Genomic DNA, 26,168 nt, shown 5'->3' with positions numbered 1-26,168 from the left:
CTGTCAGTATTCTGAGTGACAGCCCAGTCATCCAATCGGTTGTTGGGTTGTCAGAATTTTAATTGACAGCCCTGCATAGTCTTCTGGTGTTCTTCCAGGTGTCTCCCTTTCTTGATAATTTGCTAGATATTTTCGCTGGCTAGCTATAAGCTGGCCATTGTCAGCTGTAGCTTTGCTTTGTCTGATTTCCTGATCTTGTTGCCGGACCTTGGATTTGTTGTTACTATTGGTGTGTGTTATCCATTTTGCTCTTTTACTCTCTTGGACCTCAGGTATCTAACCCAAGATTTGGTCTCTGACTATCCGTTCCTCTAATCCCCCTTATCTTGATATACCCTTCTGGCATTGGGCACATTAGTTACTTGACCACTCCTTTCATTGCCCCTCTGTACCACGAGCCCTCCTGGTATCTGACCTCTTGACTACCCTGTCTTGCAGCTTTTCTGAGAGTAGTGACTCTGTGTCACACATCCTGCAGTAAATCTCTAATTTTTGTCTCTCTATATGCAGCCATTACTGTAGCATATCTCTGCTTTCTGTCACCTATATAAGCAGCCCAATCATGGAGTATATCTTTGTACCGTGTTAGCCAGTAGATAGAAAAATATTCAGAATTGAGAGTCCTCAGCGGTTGATACCTTTTTAATGGCTAACTGAAAAGATGGTAACACATTGCAAGCTTTCCAGACTACTCAGGTCTCTTCATCAGGCATAGACTAATACAACATCTGAAGAATCACATATTTATGCGCAATACAGCACAGAAAAAATATATATCTATTCTCTAAAGGCCCCGTCACACTAAGCGACTTACCAGCGATCCCGACACCGATATGAAGGTGTCAGGATCGCTGGTAAATTGCTATGTGATCGCTGGTGAGCTGTCACACAGACAGCTTTACCAGCGATCAGCACAGCGATGCCGAGCGCCCGGCATCGCTGGCCATCCTGTAAAAAAATAGAATCAAAATAAAAAATATAGTTATTCTCACCTTCCTACGTCCTGTTCAGCCATCCCGCCTCTCTCCACGCTCCGGTCCCAGTGATCCTTTGCACGAATGACCGCGAGATGTCAGTCTCGCGGGATAACAAAGTCTCGCGGTCATTCGTGCAAAGGATCACTGGGACCGGAGCGTGGAGAGAGGCGGGATGGCTGAACGCGACGTCGGAAGGTGAGAATAACTATATTTTTTATTTTTTACACCTGATCGCTGGTCTCCCGCCTGTCACACACAGCGATGCGTGCTGGCCAGCGGGAGACCAGCGACCAAAGAAATGTCCAGAGATTTCTTGCAGCGATCAGCGATACCGGCAGGGGGGCCGCTCGCTGATCGCTGTCACACATAGCGATCTCGCTGGTGAGATCGCTGTTATGTCACAAAAGTTGTGACTCAGCAGCGATCTCGCTACAGAGATTGCTTAGTGAGACGGGGCCTTTAGTTATCAGCACACAGGCACTGCTGCTTCCTTTAATGAACTCCTGTCATGTAGTGAAGGAGGCTTCACCCCTTTCTCTGATATCATCCCTCAGAATAAAAGCTCCTTTCTAGACAGAGCACAGCTATGCTGGCAGAATTGACTAGGGATTGCGGAACTGGAAAGTAATTGGAAGCCTGGAGGAGCCTCCGTAGGGTCATGATACGTGCCAAACGAGACAGGTTTAAAAATTGGATATATCGACGACAAATTACTAAATAGGTGTATGTTGTTCTAAGGCTACATTGTGACATTGGGAATACACCTTGGAATCCTATTGGCACCTGCGTTATCCAGCATCCTAAATACATGGAGGAAAAGAATAAATCTTTCAGCTTACAAGTCATTCAAGAGTAAGGGGCAGAGTACATGTCAATCTCCGCAGAAAACGCTTCTACAAAGTTACAAATGGCACATCCTGATAGATTCATTTTAGAGCGGTTATACTGAGATTGTGAGATATATAATATTTTTTTTTTTTACTCCATAAGTGTCCATTGTTGCATCTACTGTTCACGGTTGGACCCCCACTTATCAGACATGGCATATTATATAGATGGCATAACCCCCTCTATGAGCAATGAACAATAGATGAGACACTTTCCCAAAGATACAAAAAAAAGTTATTTTGGGGAGATATTTCACAGATCTGCTTTTAAAGAGGACCTACGGTATTTATTTGCCTTTGTGACCAGTATATCTTGCTGCACTGTGAATTACAAATTTGGGTCAATGTGATGCAAATATGTATTTAGGATTGCATCCTGTTCATGTGACACTCAACACGTGGAATTCCTAAAGCAGAAAAATATGTAATCTGACATCCCCTTCTTGTTCAGTGTCTGTACAGACTTTTCTTTGGTGAACTTATTTTTTCCAGAAAGGGATTGATCTGCACCAGGCACTGTAAAGTCCTATGATAGAATAGAAGAATTACTTTACTACCTGTTTAATGGGGAAGGCAACAATATTTTCAAGTAGAAACCAAGAAAACTGTGGATGTACGTACAGTTGTGGCCAAAAGTATTGCTACCCCTGCAATTCTGTCAGATAATACTCAGTTTCTTCCTGAAAATGATTGCAAACACAAATTCTTTGTTATTATCGTCATTTAATTTGTCTTAAATGAAAAAACACAAAAAGAATTGTCCTAAAGCCAAATTGGATATAATTCCACACCAAACATAAAAAAGAGGGTGGACAAAAGTATTGGCACTGTTCGAAAAATCATGTGATGCTTCTCTAATTTGTGTAATTAACAGCACCTGTAACTTACCTGTGGCAGCTAACAGGTGTTGGCAATAACTAAATCACACTTGCAGCCAGTTGACATGGATTAAAGTTGACTCAACCTCTGTCCTGTGTCCTTGTGTGTACCACATTGAGCATGGAGAAAAGAAAGAAGACCAAAGAACTGTCTGAGGACTTGAGAAACCAAATTGTGAGGAAGCATGAGCAATCTCAAGGCTACAAGTCCATCTCCAAAGACCTGAATGTTCCTGTGTCTACCGTGCGCAGTGTCATCAAGAAGTTTAAAGCCCATGGCACTGTGGCTAACCTCCCTAGATGTGGCCGGAAAAGAAAAATTGACAAGAGATTTCAACGCAAGATTGTGCGGATGTTGGATAAAGAACCTCGACTAACATCCAAACAAGTTCAAGTTGCCCTGCAGTCCGAGGGTACAACAGTGTCAACCCGTACTATCCGTTGGCATCTGAATGAAAAGGGACTGTATGGTAGGAGACCCAGGAAGACCCCACTTCTTACCCCGAGACATAAAAAAGCCAGGCTGGAGTTTGCCAAAACTTACCTGAAAAAGCCTAAAACGTTTTGGAAGAATGTTCTCTGGTCAGATGAGACAAAAGTAGAGCTTTTTGGGCAAAGGCATCAACATAGAGTTTACAGGAGAGAAAAAGAGGCATTCAAAGAAAAGAACACGGTCCCTACAGTCAAACATGGCGGAGGTTCCCTGATGTTTTGGGGTTGCTTTGCTGCCTCTGGCACTGGACTGCTTGACCGTGTGCATGGCATTATGAAGTCTGAAGAGTACCAACAAATTTTGCAGCATAATGTAGGGCCCAGTGTGAGAAAGCTGGGTCTCCCTCAGAGGTCATGGGTCTTCCAGCAGGACAATGACCCAAAACACACTTCAAAAAGCACTAGAAAATGGTTTGAGAGAAAGTACTGGAGACTTCTAAGGTGGCCAGCAATGAGTCCAGACCTGAATCCCATAGAACACCTGTGGAGAGATCTAAAAATGGCAGTTTGGAGAAGGCACCCTTCAAATATCAGGGACCTGGAGTAGTTTGCCAAAGAAGAATGGTCTAAAATTCCAGCAGAGCATTGTAAGAAACTCATTGATGGTTACCGGAAGCGGTTGGTCAGTTATTTTGGCTAAAGGTTGTGCAACCAAGTATTAGGCTGAGGGTGCCAATACTTTTGTCTGGCCCATGTCAGATAATACTCAGTTTCTTCCTGAAAATGATTGCAAACACAAATTCTTTGGTATTATTATCTTCATTTAATTTGTCTTAAATGAAAAAACACAAAAGAGAATGAAGCTAAAAAATTGATCATTTCACACAAAACTCTTTTGGAGTTTTGTGTGAAATGATCAATGTTTTGCTTTTTGCTTCATTCTCTTTTGTGTTTTTTCATTTAAGACAAATTAAATGAAGATAATAAAACCAAAGAATTTGTGTTTGCAATCATTTTCAGGAAGAAACTGAGTATTATCTGACAGAATTGCAGGGGTGTCAATACTTTTGGCCACAACTGTATATGCCTATTTGCCATGGTGACAATCGTGGGGTCTTCACTTCACCTCTGCCAGGTGATTCTATTAATAAATGGCAACAAATAGAGCCCTCCGTAACCTTTGACCACACTGAGACCTCCGCAGTCTAGAGCAAAGGACCGAGATGTGAGATTCTGAAGATCCTGTGAACTAAATAAAAAAAAAATAAAAAAAAAAAAAAATTCTAGGGGAAAGTGTAATTTATGTGTTTTCTTTTTTCTTTTTTTTTTTTTTTTTTGATGTGGCCGTCCATTATGCAACTCTGTATAACCAGTTTTTAACCTATAACTGCACAACATTTATTACCTTTTTTCATCCCCTTTATTTCAGTGATTAAGACGACAGGACCATGATCGGCAGGTGACCGACTTTCAAGTCTCCCCCCCCCCCCCCCCCCCTCCCAAAAAAAAAACAAAACTAAAATTTCTTACGGCTTTTCGTTCACCACAGCAGTATTTTTTTTTTTAGGTGAGTGTTTTTTTATTAGCCTTGTCTTGCATTGTGTCCCGTGATTATATAACCTGCTGTTTATGTATCGTGTAACATGGAAGATGTCCTGAAATCGGTAGATAAAGAGGATATGTAACGCCATACCCCAACCTGTGAGTGTTGTGTAAGGGAAGCTCCGCTCGCTGCCCGTACACCCTCCCCAGCTTCTGCTGCTTTCTGCCCATTTACGCCTTTGTGTCTCTCTCCTTCAGATGTTCCAATGGCTGACCAAAGAATGGATATCACTTCAACTATTGATTTCATCTCCTCGGGTCCGACTGACCTCATATCTAGTTCGCTCAGCACAGGCGGAATGGAGTGCAGCCGAAAAAGGAAAGGCAGTCTGACGGATTATCAGTAAGTGGCGTCCTAATGGGTGAGCGTTTCCGGTTAGCTACTGTATGGATAGTGCATAGCATGGGGAAGTTGGGTGACTTGTAGCACAGCATCCAGTACAGGCTTTTAGCGCTATATGCGCCACTCGTTTACGGCTACATTACTAGGCAGGTTTGCTATAGTTGAGTGTCTGCGTGCATGCAATGTGGAGGGTTGACTGTAGTATGTCGGAAGATATATATATTCACAAAAAAGAACACAGCAGCACATGTGCATGAATCTAGGCCATGTGAAAACCCAGGCAAACCTTAAAAGCATTCAATTTAGCAAAATTTTCCCGAAAATTGTCCAAAGTTGTAGGCTGGTGGCCCGGAAGTGGCTTGTAGTGTAGAGCAGGGACCCGTCAGAGGGAGGTCACCTTGCCGTGTTTGATGGGCATACATGAATTGGCCAATTTGTACACTAAGAACCTTCATTTTTTTTTTTCCATCTATTACTGCAAGTAAAAAAAATTTTTGGAAATTTTTTTTAAATTGAATGTTTTTAGGCTGTGCCCACGTAAGCGTTTTTCGTGGGTGTTTTTTTTTTTGCGTTTTTACCAGCAAAAACTCTTAAAAGAAGCATCCCATTCATTTTAATGCATTTTGCACTTTTTGTGTGCATATTGATGGGTTTTTTTTTTTTCACGAAAAAAATGCATCGCGGTAAACGTGGCATGCTCATTAACTTTGCGGAAAAGTCCACATTTTTAGCTATTTTCTATGAGACTGGGGACACACGGAAAAGCGCATAAAAACCACACGTTTTTTGAGGAAAACTCACGGAAAAACGCACGTTTTCTGGGAAGGAGTCCGGTTTTTATGCAGAAATTTTCTGCATACGTGGGCACATAGCCTTATTTTTTATTTTTTTTAATTATTTTTAACATTAGATCTTTTTACTAATGATGCTCCATAACCTTAAAGACGAAAATTTTTTTTTTTTTTTTATTTCTTTGCACTTTTTCCCGCTATTTAAATTTCGGTAAGAATAACTACCGTAGTTAAATTTTTGGATTGCTACAATTGTGTGTTGCCAATTATGGATTTTTCTTATTTTCCTGACCCAGATGCTACACCTTCATATACACCTATGAGGCTATTACGAGTCTTGTTTGGGTCAGAAAACTGGCAAACGTTCCGTGCATCAACGTCCATGCTTGAACCACAAACATGGGCCGGCATTTACTAGATGAATGAGCAAAGTGCTTGTAATTTTTTTTTTTTTTGGGTCCACAAGCTTAAAAATCATTGTTAATGATGTAAACAGGAGAAAGACTGCCAAGAACGAATATTCTGTGAACATTGATGTGCGTTCAGCCTGTCTAAACGGGCCATTAAACGACCACCAATCAGCTTGTGGATCTGCAGTCTCTCTTAACAGGCGCACAGTCGCCCCGTCTAATTGAGGCCCATAATTTTGGCCGTAATATGCCATCCTCTTAGTATGATAATGTATTTGAAGACAGGGAGGAGTACTGGTAATTTATTTATTTTTTTTTTTTTTCCCCTCCTTTAAATGCAGTACAGAGACCCCATTGCGGAGTTGCTCACTTGCCTGATATGTATCAGTACATTTACTGTGTGTGTGTGTATGTGTGTGTGTATATATATATATATATATATATATATATATATATATATATATATATATATATATATAATATATATATATTTTTTTTTTTTTTCTTTTCTTTTCTTTCTATTCTGGTTTAGCGCTGTTCTTGCGTTCAGCCTTTCCATTTCTCTCGGCAGCAGGTTCCATAAGACCATTGCCCTCTTTATATAACTGCTGCACATATACAGATTAAAGGTGTTATCTCAGTGAAGGTCACTGTGAAGTTATGTAATCCCTTACTGGCCAGCTTGTCCAGGAAAACTAATTACTAGCCTTGTTACATGCAGGATCCTGGCAGCAGGGCAAGGGAATATATAATGTACATAGGATATACTCTGCAGTTAGATACCGTGTAGTCGTAACTTGTGTGATGGGACCTGATAACTGTTTAACTTGGGGCCCAAGTCATCCAAGCTACTGGCTTATTTTGGTTATTGCACGACCCCGGTGTGATGGCTCTTATTCCACATCTCAGGCGATATCCCTGTTATCTATGGTTATACATGCTATAAAGTTGCGCCTTATCCCAATTCTAATTATCCACTCCTCCACCGCTCTCTAAATACTGCCAGCAGTTCTACGTTGTCTCGGTGCTCTTGTTTTTTTTTGTTTTTTATCTTTAACATGGTAGCTGACAGAAGTCGTGACAACTTTCTGATCGACCAAAAAAAAAAAAAGTATTACGTTTTTCCTTGGAAAGATACAGCTGATTGACAAATATGTCCTGATTTATCGACTGCTGCATTTGAATTTCATTAGTTTTTTTTTTTTTTTTTTTTTTCCCTTGTTTCCATAACAACTACAGCATAGAGTGTGTGTATCTATACAAAAAATACATAGTAATCAATGACTAGATTGGCCTTCAATTCTAATATCCATGAGACTAATCCACAAAATGGCTTCAATTAGAATAAGGTTCGTGGGAGAAAGTAGACTTTATTTTTCCCTTAAAAGCCAATAACTACGGGTTCCCCCTGAGCTAAGCTTTCAGTTACACTTTCTGACTGCACTTATCTTATCATCCCAAATATGTACCGTACGTTCAGACCAACGATAAACTACTGATGCCACCTTTTTGCCCCTTCCAAGTTTATTAACCTCACCTGAAATGGGCATCAATCATTTGTGGCTTTGGCCAGTGCAAAATTAATCCGTGACTATTGACCCCACGTCATTGTCCGCCTAAAGTTGGAACATCCTACTTCATGGCTTCCAATCTCGCACCAATTGCCTCCCTCCAAATAGATCTGCTGCCCAGTTAATACATTTTCCCCCCTTTTAATAGCCCCCCTCCCATACACATCAGATGAAAATTGGCTGAACTCAAAGTTTTCGTCGAGCAGCCAACCATCCGAGAGAGTCCTCCCAACTCTTCCCCAAGAGATGTCAGGGGAGAGAAGGATTGAACCGTTGAAATTTCAATGCCTGATCCTTTTTGTTTTCGTTGGTGATTCTTTCTCACCCGTGGAAAAAAAAAAATTACACACGTTGTCAAAATTGAAGCATATATTAACATTAAGCTGAGCCACATATTGACTCGGGAAAGATGGCTGACTGCACAATGAACCTTTGTATGACCGCCATCTACTGGGTATGGCCAGCTCTAACCTGCCAATCTCTACTTGTTAATCTGCCCCTCTATACATTTCTAATCTGCCAGTAGGTCTTCACTTTTAACCTCCTGTCATCTCCTAACATCTCTGACCTAATCTGACAATAAGTCTCACAGGTAATCTCCAGTCCTCATGAGGCCTTGTCTGCTCCTCACAACTTCTCCAAGAATTCTCCTGTGCTTCCCTTGTACTCTGGAACTGGCTACCTCCAAAACTATCACTCTGTTGAAATCTCCAAAAAAAAACCAAAACATAAAAAATTAACCGGTTTAAGAAAGTCAGCCTCATACCCTTGTGGTCTTCTTGCCTCTTTCCTTATGGACAGGCTCTTCTCTCCATTTGTACCAGTCTATGGGTCATCTGGAACTTTTTTTGTCTTGTTTTTAGTTATGGGATTACATTCTTAACCATACATGTTAAATAGGTCATTATAAACATAGGATTATGTTCTGAAAATATCAAGTACTTAATGCAGTGTCTTCTTTTCTTTTAGGCTGGACAGTTTTTCTTTCGAGTAAGTATTTTGTTTAATGTTCCCATTGTAATTTTATTTTTATGCTTGACCCTGAATGTATGTATTGCTATTCTATCTGTCCTAATTGACAGTACAGCACATTGACCAGTGGCCCCAGTTATAAGCAAACGTTTATTTGGGCGCCAGTGACAGATCCGTCACCGCATCGAGCCACAACTTGGGACATTTACAAATTTTGGTGTCTCTTTCGAAAAAGGGCACATTTATATGGACAATGTCCCAATTGTTCAGTGCGCGTGGAACATAGTTTTATGGGCAGCACATCTCCTTTTTGGAATGTTTTGCTCATTTGCCCGGTGATTGCCGGCCTGTTTTAAGCTTTCCTCATACCCAATTATCAGACTGTCTAAATGGGCCTGTAGTTTGTTATGCAGATTCCTTTTTGATGATGACAGGTTATCTCCACCCAAAAAAACCTGGCGTGCCTGAATTTTGATGAGTAATGGAATGAAAATGACATCTTGCTCTGATTTTTCTCCTGAGTTGTAATGGCTCTTCTGTAAAAGAATTTTCAATGTGATGAGATTTCTAGAATTAGAAAAGTGTGGCTAATTTCTTACAAAAATTGACAGAACCCATTCGCAAGTGTTAAATCTGGCATTGCAGCTCTACACCATTAGGTTATGCTTACACGTGGCCGATACCCTGTGAATTTTCAATTTGATGCAGACTTTCACAGTGGATTCATTTAGGCTGAATTCCATAACAAAGCTACAAATAACACAATCTGATGTTGTTGCAGATTGCTGCAAAATCCACAGCAGAGAACTTGCACTTACGAAACTACGTTTTTAAGTGAATGGAGCTGGAGCTGAAATGTGCTGCTGTTGTGTTTCATTTTTTGCAATAAATGAGCACATGGAATATGGCCTTTAAAATGAAATTTAACAATCTAAAAATGTAGATGTTAATTTCATCTTGTTATTGACCACCGGTCGATTCAAACACCGCTTTTTAGTCTCTGTTCTCTGGATCGGGGGTCCAAGTGTTCAGACCGCCAGAGCTTGGAATTTATCCCCTATTCTATGTATGTGTCTTATTTAAAAAGTCTGCATGAAAATTACAGGGGATGAGTCCAGTGGCATTGGGCGCATGCTCAGATGAAGTGGAAAACTGCATATTTTGCTTTGCTGGGCTGATTAGTAAAATATATTTGCACCCAATTCCCCCTAATTTGTGTTATAATGGGCAGCCAACCCCAAAAACTGGGGTCAGGACCCTTTTTTTGCTTACACTTTTAAAAGGATACTTGCATTCATTTTGTCTGCATGGTTAAATCATTTCAGTTGTGAACCGGTTGAAACCCCTTATGGTGCAGGCGTCAGTCATCACCCTGTATCTGCCATTTGTGCATTAAGTATAGACTTTGTCGAAGATTTGCATTAAAATCACACTCTAATGTAAAGGGAAGGACATTGCCTTATAGTCGCTGAGGATCACTTTGCTTTTGTTTTTCCCTGTCCTAGTCATGGAGAAGGCATGGATACCGATAAGGACGATCCACACGGGATGTGAGTATAAGACGTATTCTAAATAAAATCATTGGAAGGAGGCCGATGCTCTTCACTGGTTTCCGCTTCATAAAGGGGCTTTGGGCCTTTTTCTTTCCCCCCATCTTCCCCCATCTTTAAAAAAAAAAAAAAAGTACTTTGTGACTGTAATTGGACATTGTGGCTATATTATAAACTGCTTAAATAAAAATATTGCGCACTTACAAGAAACGTATATACGTATAGGCAAAAATGAAACCGCTCTGTGGTTTAATATGACCAAGGACCACCTCTGCATAGCATTTGGATATTCTTCATGGTCATGTTCGTCACTTGCGTTTTTATTATGGAAAACAATCACATCCAAATTTCATGTTCAGTAAAATGGACGCATGTTGTATTTTTATTTTTGAACTGTGCAGTTTTGTTGATGAAGAACTTAAAATTGGGTCATAAGATGAAAATGAACATATTAGTATGTGTTGTTTAAATAAACCCTGTTCCTGCATTTACCCTTAGTTTTTTATGCTTTAGGCTTGAATATGCAGAAGGTCGGATAAAAAATGCACGGTAAGGTTTTATTTATTTATTTTTTTTGTTCCCCACAACCTAGCCATGCTTATTGGCTAAGTGTCAACCCAATCCCCAGATTGTGGATCGTGGACATTGTGCAAGGGATCGGGCGTGTGGACTTACTGCCTGATCTTTTGTATCTCTGGAAGACGAGCGGTGTTAGTCTGTTGAAAAAGAAAAAATTTCTGTCCAAAAACCTCTCGTCTACCCCGATCTGCATGTTGTGATTACAGGGAGGCTCACAGTCAGATCGAGAAGAGGCGCAGAGACAAAATGAACAGTTTCATCGACGAGTTGGCTTCTCTTGTGCCCACGTGTAACGCCATGTCTCGGAAGTTGGACAAACTGACTGTGCTAAGAATGGCCGTACAGCATATGAAGACTCTGCGAGGTGAGGAGGTGGCTTTAGGGGGTCACCAAACTGCCATCCCCCCCCCCCCGGTCACTTCTATTTTTTTATGTGGCTGAGTTAGACGCATTGCTTCCTGTTAACTGTAGGGTGAGAGCTAAGCTGCGAGATTTAGGGTTAGTGGCCTTATTAGCGGGTCAACTTATAATGTTGTCCTTTTACAGGTGCTACAAATCCATACACAGAAGCAAACTACAAACCCTCATTCCTGTCGGACGATGAAGTGAAGCAATTGATTCTCAGGGTAGGTGATGAATTCTGCTCTCTCATTGCTAAACTTTCCCAGCATCTCCTGCTTTATCAGTGTCTGAACATGGCTTGCTTTTGTGATTTTTGCTTTCTGGGTAGTGTCGCCATTACCCAAGACATTGTACAGTAATCTGATTTAGGAAGAAATTATTCCATTCCTCCCCCCCCCCCCCCCCCCCCCCCATTCCCAATGCAGTAGGAAGTGGATCAAGAAGATGTCTGTTCACATTTCTGGTAACAGCTACCAGAACAGTGAGTGCAGCTCTGGAGTATAATACAGGATGTAACTCAGGATCAGTAATGTAATGCATGTATACAGTGACTGCACCAGCAGAATAGTGAGTGCAGCTCTGGAGTATAATACAGGATGTAACTCATGATCAGTAATGTAATGCATGTATACAGTGACTGCACCAGCAGAATAGTGACTGCAGCTCTGGGGTATAATACAGGATGTAACTCAGGATCAGTAATGTAATGCATGTATACAGTGAGTGCAGCTCTGGAGTATAATACAGGATGTAACTCAGGATCAGTAATGTAATGCATGTATACAGTGACTCCACCAGCAGAATAGTGAGTGCAGCTCTGGAGTATAATACAGGATGTAACTCAGGATCAGTAATGTATGTACACAGTGACCGCACCAGCAGAATAGTGAGTGCAGCTCTGGAGTATAATACAGGATGTAACTCAGGATCAATAATGTATGTACACAGTGACTGCACCAGCAGAATAGTGAGTGCAGCTCTGGAGTATAATACAGGATGTAACTCAGGATCAGTAATGTATGTACACAGTGACCGCACCAGCAGAATAGTGAGTGCAGCTCTGGAGTATAATACAGGATGTAACTCAGGATCAATAATGTATGTACACAGTGACTGCACCAGCAGAATAGTGAGTGCAGCTCTGGGGTATAATACAGGATGTAACTCAGGATCAGTAATGTATGTACACAGTGACTGCACCAGCAGAATAGTGAGTGCAGCTCTGGGGTATAATACAGGATGTAACTCAGGATCAGTACTGTATGTACACAGTGACTGCACCAGCAGAATAGCGAGTGCAGCTCTGGGGTATAATACAGGATGTAACTCAGGATCAGTAATGTAATGTATGTACACAGTGACTGCACCAGCAGAATAGTGAGTGCAGCTCTGGAGTATAATACAGGATGTAACTCAGGATCAGTAATGTAATATATGTATACAGTGACCGCACCAGCAGATTAGTGAGTGCAGCTCTGGGGTATAATACATTACATTACTGATCCTGAGTTACATCCTGTATTCTACTCCAGAGCTGCACTCACTATTCTGCTGGTGCAGTCACTGTGTACATACATTACATTACTGATCCTGAGTTACATCCTGTATTATACCCCAGAGCTGCACTCGCTATTCTGCTGGTGCGGTCACTGTGTACATAAATTACATTACTGATCCTGAGTTACATCCTGTATGTACACAGTGACCGCACCAGCAGAATAGCGAGTGCAGCTCTGCAGCTCTGGGGTATAACTCAGGATCAGTACAGGATCAGTAATGTATGTACACAGTGACTGCACCAGCAGAATAGCGAGTGCAGCTCTGGAGTAGAATACAGGATGTAACGCTGGATCAGTAATGTAATGCAAATATACAGTGACATCACCAGCAGAATAGTGAGTGCAGCTCTGGAGGATAATACAGGATGTAACTCAGGATCAGTACAGGATCAGTAATGTATGTACACAGTGACTGCACCAGCAGAATAGCGAGTGCAGCTCTGGAGTAGAATACAGGATGTAACGCTGGATCAGTAATGTAATGCAAGTATATAGTGAGTGCAGCTCTGGAGTATAATTCAGGATGTAACTCGGGATCAGTAATGTATGTGCATAGTGATTGCAGCTCTGGAGTATAATACAGGATGTAACGCTGGATCAGTAATGTAATGCAAGTATACAGTGACATCACCAGCAGAATAGTGAGTGCAGCTCTGGAGGATAATACAGGGTGTAACTCAGGATCAGTAATGTAATGTATGTACACAGTTATTGCACCAGCAGAATAGTGAATATCAAATCCATTTAAACGATTGGCTAAATATTAAATGAAACACCCTAGTTGTGGATGGGGCCAAAGTGATGTAATGTAGTAACAAATTGTGACTCAACTTCAGTGAGCAGAGAACGCCTCGCTGAAGGATTTCGCCATTGTGATATAACCAGGTACAAGACGTCAGTGCGGGCCGTCTCCTCTGCTACAGAATGAGCCTGAACATGTCGCCCAGTAAAACACATTGGCAGTGAGGTGACGTGTCGGGCTGTATGACGGCTTACACTCCAGCGCTGACGTCTGCCATCAGACGGGGGGGCAGAGGCCTCCACCTGTGTGATCTGAGGTCCAGGCCGCAGAGCTGGGACACGGAGGTGGTTATTTGCTTTATGTGCGTGGCATTTCCATCATGAAAAGGAAATGATATAACATTGGGCAGCTGGCAATAGTGAGTCACTGGGTGTAACCAAGGCGAGCCTCGGCATTGGTGCACCCATCTGTCTCTTTGGTACAGACGTCTACAAGAATTTATCTGAATTAAAGGTGATTTATGTCAAAAACTTCCACTGATCTGTGATGAAACAGTTCATCAACATACTAACAATTCTAGAAATTCTTTATTTTCGGCATATCTCGTTGCGGTCGGTGAATACTAACATTCATGTTTATACTTGGTGTTTTAAAAGCCTGGTTATGTCTATAATTATGTGGGTCACAGCTTTCTTGGACAGAGATTTGTCACTGATCTGCTGAAGAGATTTTCCAATTTCAAAATCTTCATTTTTAATAAACAGCTTGGACCTGGGAGGGCAGTGTTGAACCAGGAGCAGCGGTAGAGACTTGGCATTGGACCTGGGGAGGGTGAATGAAGGAGTGTTTTTTTTTTGTTTTTTTTTTCTCTCTAACACCATCCTCATATATGACAAGTATGAAAGTACCATTCACTGACAGCAAGCGGAGATATTGAGAAGGGTTCAAAATATGAAGATTTACTGGAAAGATACAGAACTTTTCAATATATGATGATGGATTGAGCGAGGTCCAAAGAAAATCTGGTTAAATTGCTGCAATGCCCAGCCGGTCTAAGTGGTGTAAACACTTGACTACGGCACACAATCAATAGGCTCAGAGGTACGACCAATGGAGGTCAGTGATTGACTGCAGTGGTCACAGAGTGTCAACAGGGTCCTCTGTGCCAGCAGCCAAGTGACTCGAGGACAAAAAGAGAAGTAATGCCTTAAGTTATGCATCCACTCAACATGCTTTACCCATTTTCTCATAATTGTGCACATCCCCTTTAAGTTTTTTTTATTTAAATGAAACCCTTTTAAGTTGGATGATGCAGTATAACCTAAGCACTGGTTGTATATGTGCAGTGGGTTTGATTGTGAATAGTTAATACTTGTCATCCTCTCTCACAGGCAGCAGACGGATTCCTCTTTGTGGTGGGCTGCGACCGCGGGAAGATCCTGTTTGTATCTGAATCCGTCTTTAAAATCCTTAATTACAGTCAGGTAAGGGCAGATCATTGGCCTCGGTAACTTGCGGCTCCTCACTTTCCATTACCAGTAGCATGAAACATATAATTGGGTTGGTTCGTGTCCATTAAGTGGTTTCTGAAATTGCTGAAACGGGCGTTCTTGTTACTCGGAGGAAGGAGATCAGATGCACAGTCCTCTGTGGACCAGTTGGGTAGGAGATGTGCTCATGTGCGGCAACTCATTTCAAAGAAATTCCCTTCCAAAACCACTGTAGGGATCACCCTATACAATGGCTTGGTTGCAAATGGACCTCAAGTAAATTGCAGGTGCAAATGGGGGAAAACCTGCACATGCAATTACTGCAGATTTTCCACAGTGCTTTGCTAATGCATTTTTGCAGCACTTAAAGGGTTAGATCACGTGAAAAAAACAACAAAACTGGTGGCCATGGTGCCATAGATGGGTATTTTACAGGCCAGCACAAGGGCTCATGGGAAGTGTAGACAGAAGGGAGCAGGGAATCGGGAAGAGGAAATAATGGCTGGTAATAGCCAGGAAGCATAAATCATGAACATTTGCATAAAAAGTACAAGGGCTTCTCTAGAGGAGTTATCCTTTTAGGCATTTATGGTAAAAACAGTAACGGAGTTTGGGTCGTGGATGACCCTTTAATATTACTAAGGAGCAAGAGTTCTGCACAGGGACTGATGATGTGAACATTCTCCATTATAGAACGATCTGATTGGACAAAGCCTATTTGATTACCTACATCCAAAAGACATCGCCAAAGTAAAGGAGCAGTTGTCCTCCTCTGACACAGCCCCACGGGAGAGGCTCATCGACGCAAAAAGTAGGTGTCAGCTTGGTGGCAAACAAGTATTTTTAGTTTTATCTTTTATACAGTTCCCAAACTTTTGCATGCTGTTCACAGGAACCAAGGTGGATTAGTCCACGATTGACGAGAGAAGACCCTGCCTTAAGGCCACAGTGTTGGTCTTGTATGGCACGGATGCCATTGGGACTCCCAACCACCCCCAACCCCTGAAGACTAAGGGCCAATTCATAATTTGTGATTATTTTTTTCCCCCACTCTTTTGCCTTGTAGTATTTGTTTTTTTCTTAAATTCTTTTTAATGAGACACACAGTTCATAAAATTTTATGCAAAGTCAAATGTGCTCATTTTTCTTTAATCAATTATAGGGCTTTTTGTGCCATGTTATTTTTAAACGATGTAAAAATTGCTTTAAAATTTCAGGTAGACCTAAAGCTCACGTCAGGAATGGACTACAGTTTTTTTTTTTTTTTTATTGTTTTTTAAATAACTTTTCTAAAGTCTCAATGATGAGTCGGGCAAACTCTACTGGACATTCTAATGTATAATATAATTGCCCAACAGCTCAAATTAGGCCCGAAGTCATTTCCATCCCAAGCAATGCCACTTTTTTGGTGGCAGGCAACAATTCCAAGACCTCTATAGATCCAACCCCTACATCATAAAGGATCTGGGCGTCCATGCATGTGATGCTTTCTGCCTGTAATTTGTTTAATACACGTGAATTGGAGCTCATATGTATTTCTCATGTCTTTGATCTCATTTAGCCGGTCTCCCCGTCAAGACTGACATTACCCCTGAACCATCGCGGCTGTGCTCTGGAGCCAGGCGCTCATTTTTCTGCAGGATGAAGTGTAACAGACCCTCTGTAAAAGTAGAAGATAAAGATTTCCCATCCAACTGCTCGAAGAAAAAAGGTGAGAATGCCCTCGGGATGGGTAGGCAGCATGTACCATACCTGGCGACTTGACTCTCGGGATTGTCGTGTTTTTTCTTTTCCCCGGGAAATATAAAATTATATTGTCCTCCTTACCTTTTTTGTCCAGCATAGCTACTATATAAACTCAAATCACTCTGGTCACCCCAAGAACCCTGTATGGATAGATTGACAGTGAGCATGTGCGACCACCACTCCAATAGACAGTTATTGGAGCAGTGTAGCACATGCTCAGTACCGCTCCATCCACACTGGGTACTTGGTGGCATCCATTCTTTCGATAGGTGGGAGCTCGAGTGGTTGGACCCATCACACATTTATCATCTAGCCTATGAATAAGATAGAGAGAGAGATATATAGATAGATAGATAGATAGATAGATAGATATAATTTTTTTTTTTTTTTTTTTTTCCCCTTTTTTCTTCAAAGGAAAATAGAATATTCAGCTTTAGTTATGGGACACTGTCAACTGGTTGGGAAATCTTTTTAATTATTTTAATAGAGGAATGGTGCAACTCTTGGTCCAGTGACGAGATCGGGCCTAAAAAAAAAAAAAAAAAAAAGAGAAAAATGCACCATGTGGGGCCAACTTTGAAGGAGGATATGCTTTTCTATTAGATCTTATTGTAGGATCAACAAGATACATATTCTAGACCCCCTCACCACCTAATCTTTGGATGTGAGGCAACTGGCTAGGAGATGGAGCCCATCCACAAAGATGTTAGCAATAATAGATCAGATTTGGTCCCATCCAGCCTTCAGGACCATTTTAGTCCCTGCATTTGGTTCTGACTAGGACTTTTTTGGCTTTCAGGAGACCGGAAAAGTTTTTGCACTATTCATAGCACTGGATACTTAAAGAGCTGGCCACCAACAAAAATGGGCCTCGATGAGGACAACGAGCCCGACAGCGAGGGCTGTAATCTTAGCTGCCTTGTTGCCATTGGACGCTTACACCCGCACATAGTACCGCAGCCTGCAAACGGCGAGATCCGGGTCAAATCCACGGAGTACGTCTCGCGGCATGCCATTGACGGGAAATTCGTTTTTGTAGACCAGAGGTAAGAGTTATATAATTATGGCAGAGGAGGATGGTTTTGTAATATATAGCTCAAAACTATTTATTGCGTAACTTCGCAAGTCGGAGAAGACACAAGATGTATAATAATTCCGCGCCATCTTTTTTATATTGTAGAGCCACCGCCATTTTAGGGTACCTCCCACAAGAACTTTTAGGGACGTCGTGTTATGAGTACTTCCATCAAGACGACATTGGGAATCTTGCAGAGTGCCATAGACAAGGTAGGCCAGGGTTACAATACAGGATTACGAAAACATGACTACACTGCAGCATTTGTTTTCCCCTCATAGCTGTCTAAAACTTTTGCACAGATCTTATATACATGTGTATATATCTCCATTTTGTGTACACATATATGTAATGTACGGTATGTGTGTGCCTGTAAAGTACAGAATACCCGACCCCCTCTTTTTTTTGGGTTGGAAATTGACAAAACTAACATTGTGAGGGTAACCTCTTGAAGCGGTCTTCTGACCTTATGATATTGATGATCTATCACTTGAATAGGAGCGGATCTGCAGTATCCGGCAATAGCCGCTGCTGGAGGTAATAACAGCTCATCTGCGGTGGTGCCGGATGTAAGCCCCCCCCCCCCCCACACACACACAGATTTGATGATGATCCTAATTATCATTATGTTAAGGGCAAGATTTTTTTTTTGTTTTCTCATGATTGTGCCCTCTAGTGGTGGAAAACTGAAATTGTTACCAGACCCAGTCATACAATGTGACGTCAACAGTGTTTCTTTCTCACAACAGGTTCAGCAATTACTGATCATTTTCAATTCCTTCTAGTGTTACAGAACAGAGAAAAAATTACAACAAATTGTTATAAGTTTAAAATCAAAGATGGCTCCTTCATCACCCTGAAGAGTCGCTGGTTCAGTTTCATGAACCCTTGGACCAAAGAAGTGGAATATATTGTCTCTACCAACACCGTTGTATCGTAAGTTGTCCTAAAATCTGAGGGGAATGTCGCATGTAATACGCCAGTTTTGAACCAGATCTTTCTTTAAGAACCCCTTCTTGACAAGCTTTTTTTTTTTTTTTTTTCCCAAGCCATTACATTTTTTCTGTTTTATCATACAGGAAAAATCTTATCTTTTTTTTTTTTAAACCAGTTATTTTTATTTAGGTTTCAAAAGATTTTAAACAATAAACAGTGGATATCAATATACATGTAACAATTCACATATCTGGAAAAATCTTATCTTGATCGAACTGATTGCAGACGTGGAAATGTTTTAAAGTTTTACAATTTTTTTTTTTTTTTTATTTATTTATTTATTTATTTATTTTAAACTCTATCATTTGATCGCTTGACTATAATACTGAAATACATGAAGTTAAATTAAGTCTCCACTGAAGCTCAGCCATAAGTGCCATTGTAGTCCCCAGGCTTCACTGGCAACCCAAACTTATATTGCCGAGGCTGATGGGCATCCATGGGGACTCCTGTCGCAGATCAAACCACTTAAATGCTGCTATCAGATTGACAGCAGCATATAAATGGTTAACCACAGTCCACACCTGCTATCTATATGCCCCATACCTCCGCACCTGACACAGTGCACCTGCCGTGCACCACATGACTCACTCCCTGAGGCAGGTGGAAGGCGCGCATTCAGGAGCGTGCTATGGCTGTTCTTTGTGCACAGGACCTGGGATGAGGTCACAGGAGGGGAGGAGTCAGGGGTCACATGATCAGGGACCTCAGTGTATGCAGGACGCTGCTGTCTGTGCTGGTTGTCATGGTGCTGGATGAAGGTAAGTTTATGTGTGGGGTCAGGAGGGGTTTACAGGGTGTATGTAGCAGAACCATGTGTGTACGAGGTGTGCGGAGCCGTGTGTGTGTATGAGGTTATTAAATTTGGAAGGAATGCGGCCCGCCAGCTCAATTTCTTTTTTTTTTTTTTTTTTTTTTTTTTTGTGCAGCCCATTTACTGTGCCGAGTTTGAGACCCCTGCTATAAATGTTGGTAATGGTAAAAAAAAGTCTTGCCAAAATTTGCTACTTTCTATTACTTAAAGTGGAGTATAGAGGCCTTCATCAATTCCCCTCAATGTCTTTTTCTCATTGTACATCTGATCCAACCTAGTTATTTCTTTATTACATAACATTATGGGGAGATGAACAGATGAGAGCTGGTTACTGTGGGGAGCTCAGCTATGACGCATGTATGTGAGTTTATGAACGGTGTTTGTTTTCTTGCAGAGCAAACATTTTAGAGAGTGGAGATTCGGCCTTTTCACATTTGGCATCCTCCCCACCCAGCATGGACAGCGTCGTGCAGTGTGGAGAAGGTCAGTCTAGAATCCATCTCTTCTGGCCCCTATAAATTCCCCCCCCAAAACAAGATTTCTGGTCAGGGAGCTAAGGTGACATCAATCTGGTGCATACCGAGCCCCGTGCTATTCAAATAGTACCATGTCAAAGACTTCGCTGCTGCACGTCTTATTCCTGGTAGATTTAAAAAACTGGTTGCAGTAGTTTGCCATCTTATATCCTTGTTATGTTATCAGGTGGTACAAAGAGAACCCATCCAACAGTGCCTGGCATTCCTGGTGGAACCAGAGCTGGAGCCGGAAAGATTGGCAGAATGATTGCTGAAGAAATCATGGAAATTCACAGGTGAGAAGCTATTGGTGACTGACTTTTGTTTTTTTTTTTTTTGTTTTTTTTTTTAAATATTTAAAAAAAAGTAGTTAGTCCCCCAGCATATATTATTCAGCTAGTATAATTGTATTTGTAGTTGTTCATCTTTCTTAAAATATATGGATTTCTTCTCCTAGGATAGTGCATGTGAAACCGTGATTAAAAGGTCCCTCACCACTCTGGGGGGGGGGCACTATTTCAAGCACCAGAAATGCCTGTGTGATGAAACTTCATGGGGACTGTACCACTGAAATTCTGCACAGGGTTGGACAAAAACTCCGATCACAGTCACTGATGATGATTGTACAGCTCCAGTGATGGTCATAATCTTATTTAACCCCTTTCAGACATCAGGTGTAAATTTACACCAATGTCTGACTCCCTTTAATGTGGGCTCCAGCGGTGAGCCCACGTCTTTCCCAGCACACCAGCTGTTTTCAATGTGCCTGGAACGGCCGAAGGTGGAATCGCGATCCACCCGCAGCTATTAACCCGTTTAATGCCGCTGTCAAACTTTGACAGCAGCATTTAACATGCACTTCCAGCAATTTGGCCGGAGATCTGCCCATCGGTGACCCCCGTCACGTGATCGTGGGCCACTGATGGGTTGGCATGAGAATTGGAGGTCTCCTGCAGACCTCTATGGTTGTCATAGCCCAGTGGTTGGCGCTGCTAGCAAGTCATCAATTCTGCTACATACAGACGATCTGATCATTGCCTGTATGTAGCAGAGCCGAGTAGGTTATGGCAGCTTCTAGTGTCCCAGGGAGACTATTGAAGCATGCCAAAAGAAAAAAAATGTTTAAAAATATTTACAAAAATAAATTTAATCGCCCCATTCAAACTAAAACCATAAAAAAAATCAAACCCAAACATTCGGTATCGCCGCGTTCAGAATCGCCCACTCTATCAATATAAAAAAAAATTAACCAGATCGCTAAATGGTGTCACGAGAAAATTCAAAACTCCAGAATTGCGTTTTGTTTTTTTTTATTTGGTTGCCGCAACATTACATTAAAATGCTGTTACGTATGACCAAAAGATCGTATCTGCACCAAAATGGTATCATTAAAAACATCAGCTCGGCACGCAAAAAAATAAGCCCTCACCCAACCCGATATCACGAAAAACGGAGATGCTACGGGTATCACCAGCTAAATAAAGAACCTAGACATGATTGGTGTCTATGAACTCGTAATGACCTGGAGAATCATAATGGCAGGGCAGTTTTAGTATTTAGTAAACATGGTGAAAAAAAAAAAAATTGTGGGATTGGACTTTTTTTTGCAATTTCACTGCACTTGGAATTTTTTGTTTTCCCCGTTTTTGAGTATACGACATGGTAAAGCTAATGGTGTTGTTCAAAAGTAAAACTTGTCCCGCAAAAAACAAGCCCTCACACGGACATATCATTTGACCGAAAAATAAAGTTATGGCTCTGGGAAGAAGAGGAACTAAAAATGAAAATGCAAAACCAAAAATATCCCTAGTCGTTAAGGGAACATAGCAGAAAGGCAGGAGAATGAACTGTGACTTTTATCATAAGCATAAAAGATAATGAGTGTTACTATAGTAGGCAGAGAAGATGCTGCCCATATGATGTATCATGGGATTTATAGCACAGCGGAATAAAAAGCCGTGTAAAATCTGGAAAAGTAAGGAGAAGCAAAGGGACCGCTAAATTGCAGGGAAATACACTACATAGAAAGGAGGTTGTGTGTGGGGGGTGCACTGTTTCTTTATATATTCTGTTACCATATAGGCAAAAAGCTTATGCCTCCACCTTTGTGAGTGATGTGACTGCTTATAGAAACCCCACTTCCAGGACTGTCTGGCCATGAACTTATGCAGAACCAGCCATACGGTTTAGAAACTTTGGCCCCAATTCATCAAAACTTATGGCCCCGCAGTGGTGTAAAATCCATACAAAGTCAATTTTGGCACAACTCCGAGTTTCTGCTAAATGTTGTGACTTTTGGCATTTTCATGCCATTTTCTCACAGCTCCAGAAATGTGTGAGGCAGCTAATTCATGATGAGTTGTGGCATTCCTTACCCCAGAAGTCTCGCTCCAGTCTCTGCCTGGAGTAAGATTTCTAGAAAGGCGCACACCACTTGTCAAACGCTCCACATTAATGAAATCGTGCACATGTAATAATTATAATGTTGACCTACATACAATATCTTGTACAGACCACTGTGCTTTGCATATGCCAAAGTTGTCTCATTTGGCGATTTGTTTTTTTGCACAGAATAAGAGGGTCTTCACCATCAAGCTGTGGGTCAAGTCCACTTAACATCACCAGCACTCCCCCTCCTGACGCATCATCACCTGGGGGTAAAAAGGTAACATTCCCAGGGGGCTGGGCGGCACTGACATAGTATAACTTGGTAGCTTTTCATATAGAATCTCACCAAAATGGCAGCATCCGCCACAAAGTAATTATGGACCTCATGGAAAAAAATAGCACTGTTCATACCATAAAAAAAACTGTGCCCCCATCCCACCTTTCCCCTTACTTGTAGGCACCTCAGACTGCTTTCCACTGTGCCGTATGTCATTTTTGCAATATTATATATATTTTTTCTTTTATAGATTATGAATGGTGGCACCATGGATCTGCCAATCTCTGGATTAGGTACAGGACAACTCCAAGATAATTCCGGCTTTCCATACTCTGACAATTCCTCAATGCTCGGTAAGGGAGTGGGAGGATGGACAAAAATAAGATTGTGCAGCTGTGGTTAAAACTTTATCTATTAATGTGCGGCTGTCGCTGGGAATGTAGTTTAGCACAATATCCAGACTTCTCCTTCACACCGGCACTGGTATTGTATCTATATTATGGTGGCAAATTCCAGTTTGGTAGCTGAAGTCAGTGAGCTTGCCAGGACCTACATTGACTTTATATACTAGGCGGACACTGGCCTTAGCTTCTAGCCACATTATCTAGTGTTAACATTTCATGACTGTTCCAACCATAAAGGCTGTATCTGAAAGTTGTGTTTTTTTTTGTTTTTTTTTTGTTTTTAATCCCTTCACTACCAAGGGTGGTTTGCACGTTAACTACCGGGCCAATTTTTACAATTCTGACCACTGTCCCTTTATGAGGTCATAACTCTGAAACGCTTCCGTGGATCCCAGTGATTCTGACATTGTTTTCTCGTGACATATTGTACTTCATGTTAGTGGTAAAATTTCATTCATATATCTTGCGTTTATTTATGAGAAAAACGGAAATTTGGCGAAAATTTTTAAAATTCCGCAATTTTCCAACTTTGAATTTTTATGCCCTTAAATCACAGAGCTATGGCACACAAAAAAGTTAATAAGTAACATTTGCCAGATGTTTACTTTACATCAGCACAATTTTGGAACCAAAATTTTTATTTGTTAGTAAGATATAAGGGTTAAAAGTTGACCCGCGATCTCTCATTTTTGCAACACCATTTTATTTTTACGGACCACATCACATTTGAAGCCACTTTGAGGGGTCTATATGATAGAAAATACCCAAAAGTGACACCATTCTAAAAACTGCACCCCTTAAGGTGCTTAAAACCACATTCAAGGAGTTTATTAACCCTTCAGGTGCTTCACAGGAGTTTTTTGAATATTTAAAAAAAATTAACTTAACTTTTTTTCACAAAAAAATTACTTCAGGTTCAATTTTTTTTATTTTACCAAGTGTAACAGGAGAAATTGGACTGCAAAAATTATTGTGCAATTTGTCCTGAGAACGCTGATACCTGATATGTGGGGGGGAAACCACTGTTTCGGTGCATGGCAGAGCTCAGAAGGGAAGGAGCGCCGTTTGACTTTTTCAATGCAAAATTGGCTGGAATTCTGATCGGACGCCATGTCGAGTTTGGAGAGCCCCTGATGTACCTAAACAGTGGAAACCCCCCACAAGTGACCCCATTTTGGAAACTAGACCCCCCAAGGAACTTATCTAGATAGTGGTGAGAACTTTGAACCCACAAGGGCTTCACAGAAGTTTATAACGTACAGCAGTACAATTAAAAAATCATATTTTTTCCACAAAAATGATCTTTTCACCCTCAATTCTTATTTTTCCAAGGGTAACAGGACTGTAAAAGTTATTGTGCAATTTGTCCTGAGTACGCTGATACCCCATATGTGGGTGTAAATGACTATTTGGGCACATGGCAGAGCTCGGAAGGCAAGCAGCGCCATTTGACTTTTTTGGCTGGAATTGAGATCAGACACCATGTCGCGTTTGGAAAGCCCCTGATGTACCAAAACAGTGGAAACCCCCCACAAATGACCCCATTTTGGAAACTAGACCCCCCAAGGAACTTATCTAGATGTGTGGTGAGAACTTTGAACCCCCCAGTGCTTCACAGAAGTTTATAACGCCCAGGCGTGAAAATAACAAAAACATTTTTTTCCTCAAAAATGATATTTTTGCCCCAAAATTTTTATTTTCCTAAGGGCAACAGGAGAAATAGGACCCCAAAAGTTGTTTTGCAAATTGTCCTGAGTAGGCTGATACCCCATATGAGGGGGTAAACCACTGTTTGGGTGCATGGCAGAGCTTGGAAGGGAAGGAGCACCATTTGACTTTTTCAACGCAGAATTGGCTGGAATTGAGATCAGATGCCATGTTGCGTTTGGAGAGCACCTGATGTGCGCAAATAGTGGAAACCCCCAATTATAACCCTAACCCTAATGGGGAAATGGAAATAAATACATTTTTTTAATTTTATTATTTTTCCCTAACTAAGGGGGTGATAATGGGGGGTTTGATTTACTTTTTATGGCGGCTTTTATGTTTGGCAGCTGTCGCACGCTAAAAGACGCTTTTTATTGTAAAAATAGTTTTTGCATCACCACATATTGAGAGCTATAATTTTTCCATATTTTGACACACCGAGTCATGTGAGGTCTTATTTTTTGCGGGACGAGTTGACGCTTTTATTGGTGGTATGTTCGGGCATGTGACATTTTTTGATCGCTTTTTATTTCGTTTTTTGGGACGCAGAATTTACAAAAACCAGCGTTTCATGAATTTCTTTTGGGTGGTGCGTTTACGCCGTTCCGGGTGCGGTAAAATTAATAAGGCGGTTTTATTCTTCGGGTCAGTACGGTTACAGCGTTTTTTGTTTTTTTTTATTTCCAAAAAATGAATTTATTGTGGAATATTATTTTTTTTTTTAACACTTTATTTTTTTTTTTTACTTTATTACAATGTCCCAGGGGGGACATCACTGTCCTGTGACAGATCGCTGATCTGTCACATCACAGATCACTGTGACAGATCAGCGATCTGTCACAGGCACTGCACAGGCTTCCTCATGCCTGCGCTTTGCAGGCACTGAGGAAGCCAGCTTCCCGGAGGTCCCCGTCACCATATTTGGATCCGGGGACCTGCAGGAAAGGAGTCCCCCGCAGCAGCGCTGCACATTGCGCTGCCGTGGGGGGCTCGGGGAAGCACGGAGGGAGACCCCCTCTACCTGCCGATGCTTCCCTTTAACCCCCGGTACACCGCAATCG

The 26,168-nt window shown here is 41.4% G+C and overlaps 1 protein-coding gene across 4 annotated transcripts in view; it reads left to right on the top strand.

Moving 5' to 3' along the window:
- Nucleotides 1-26,168, top strand: part of BMAL1 (basic helix-loop-helix ARNT like 1) — a 75,942-nt gene that overhangs the window by 33,499 nt on the left and 16,275 nt on the right. The window contains exons 2-19 of one of the 4 annotated variants that reach the window (XM_073578345.1): nt 4,604-4,633; nt 4,724-4,738; nt 4,973-5,119; nt 8,861-8,881; nt 10,369-10,413; nt 10,927-10,962; nt 11,199-11,356; nt 11,539-11,618; nt 15,087-15,179; nt 15,879-15,996; nt 16,747-16,896; nt 17,731-17,977; nt 18,112-18,218; nt 18,792-18,942; nt 20,211-20,299; nt 20,519-20,627; nt 22,903-22,996; nt 23,247-23,349. In XM_073578345.1, the coding sequence (XP_073434446.1) occupies nt 4,623-4,633; nt 4,724-4,738; nt 4,973-5,119; nt 8,861-8,881; nt 10,369-10,413; nt 10,927-10,962; nt 11,199-11,356; nt 11,539-11,618; nt 15,087-15,179; nt 15,879-15,996; nt 16,747-16,896; nt 17,731-17,977; nt 18,112-18,218; nt 18,792-18,942; nt 20,211-20,299; nt 20,519-20,627; nt 22,903-22,996; nt 23,247-23,349 (1,774 nt within the window). In that variant the 5' untranslated portion in view covers nt 4,604-4,622. The other 3 variants (XM_073578346.1, XM_073578348.1, XM_073578347.1) reach the window with 3 other exon arrangements.

Source organism: Dendrobates tinctorius, unplaced genomic scaffold (genome assembly GCF_039654945.1).
Source record: "Dendrobates tinctorius isolate UK_male_01 unplaced genomic scaffold, ASM3965494v1 ptg000059l, whole genome shotgun sequence".
In the NCBI taxonomy this organism is placed as follows: Eukaryota; Metazoa; Chordata; class Amphibia; order Anura; family Dendrobatidae; genus Dendrobates; species Dendrobates tinctorius.
The sequence above is the reverse complement of the archived record's forward strand: the minus strand, read 5'-3'. Positions and strand labels throughout refer to the sequence as shown.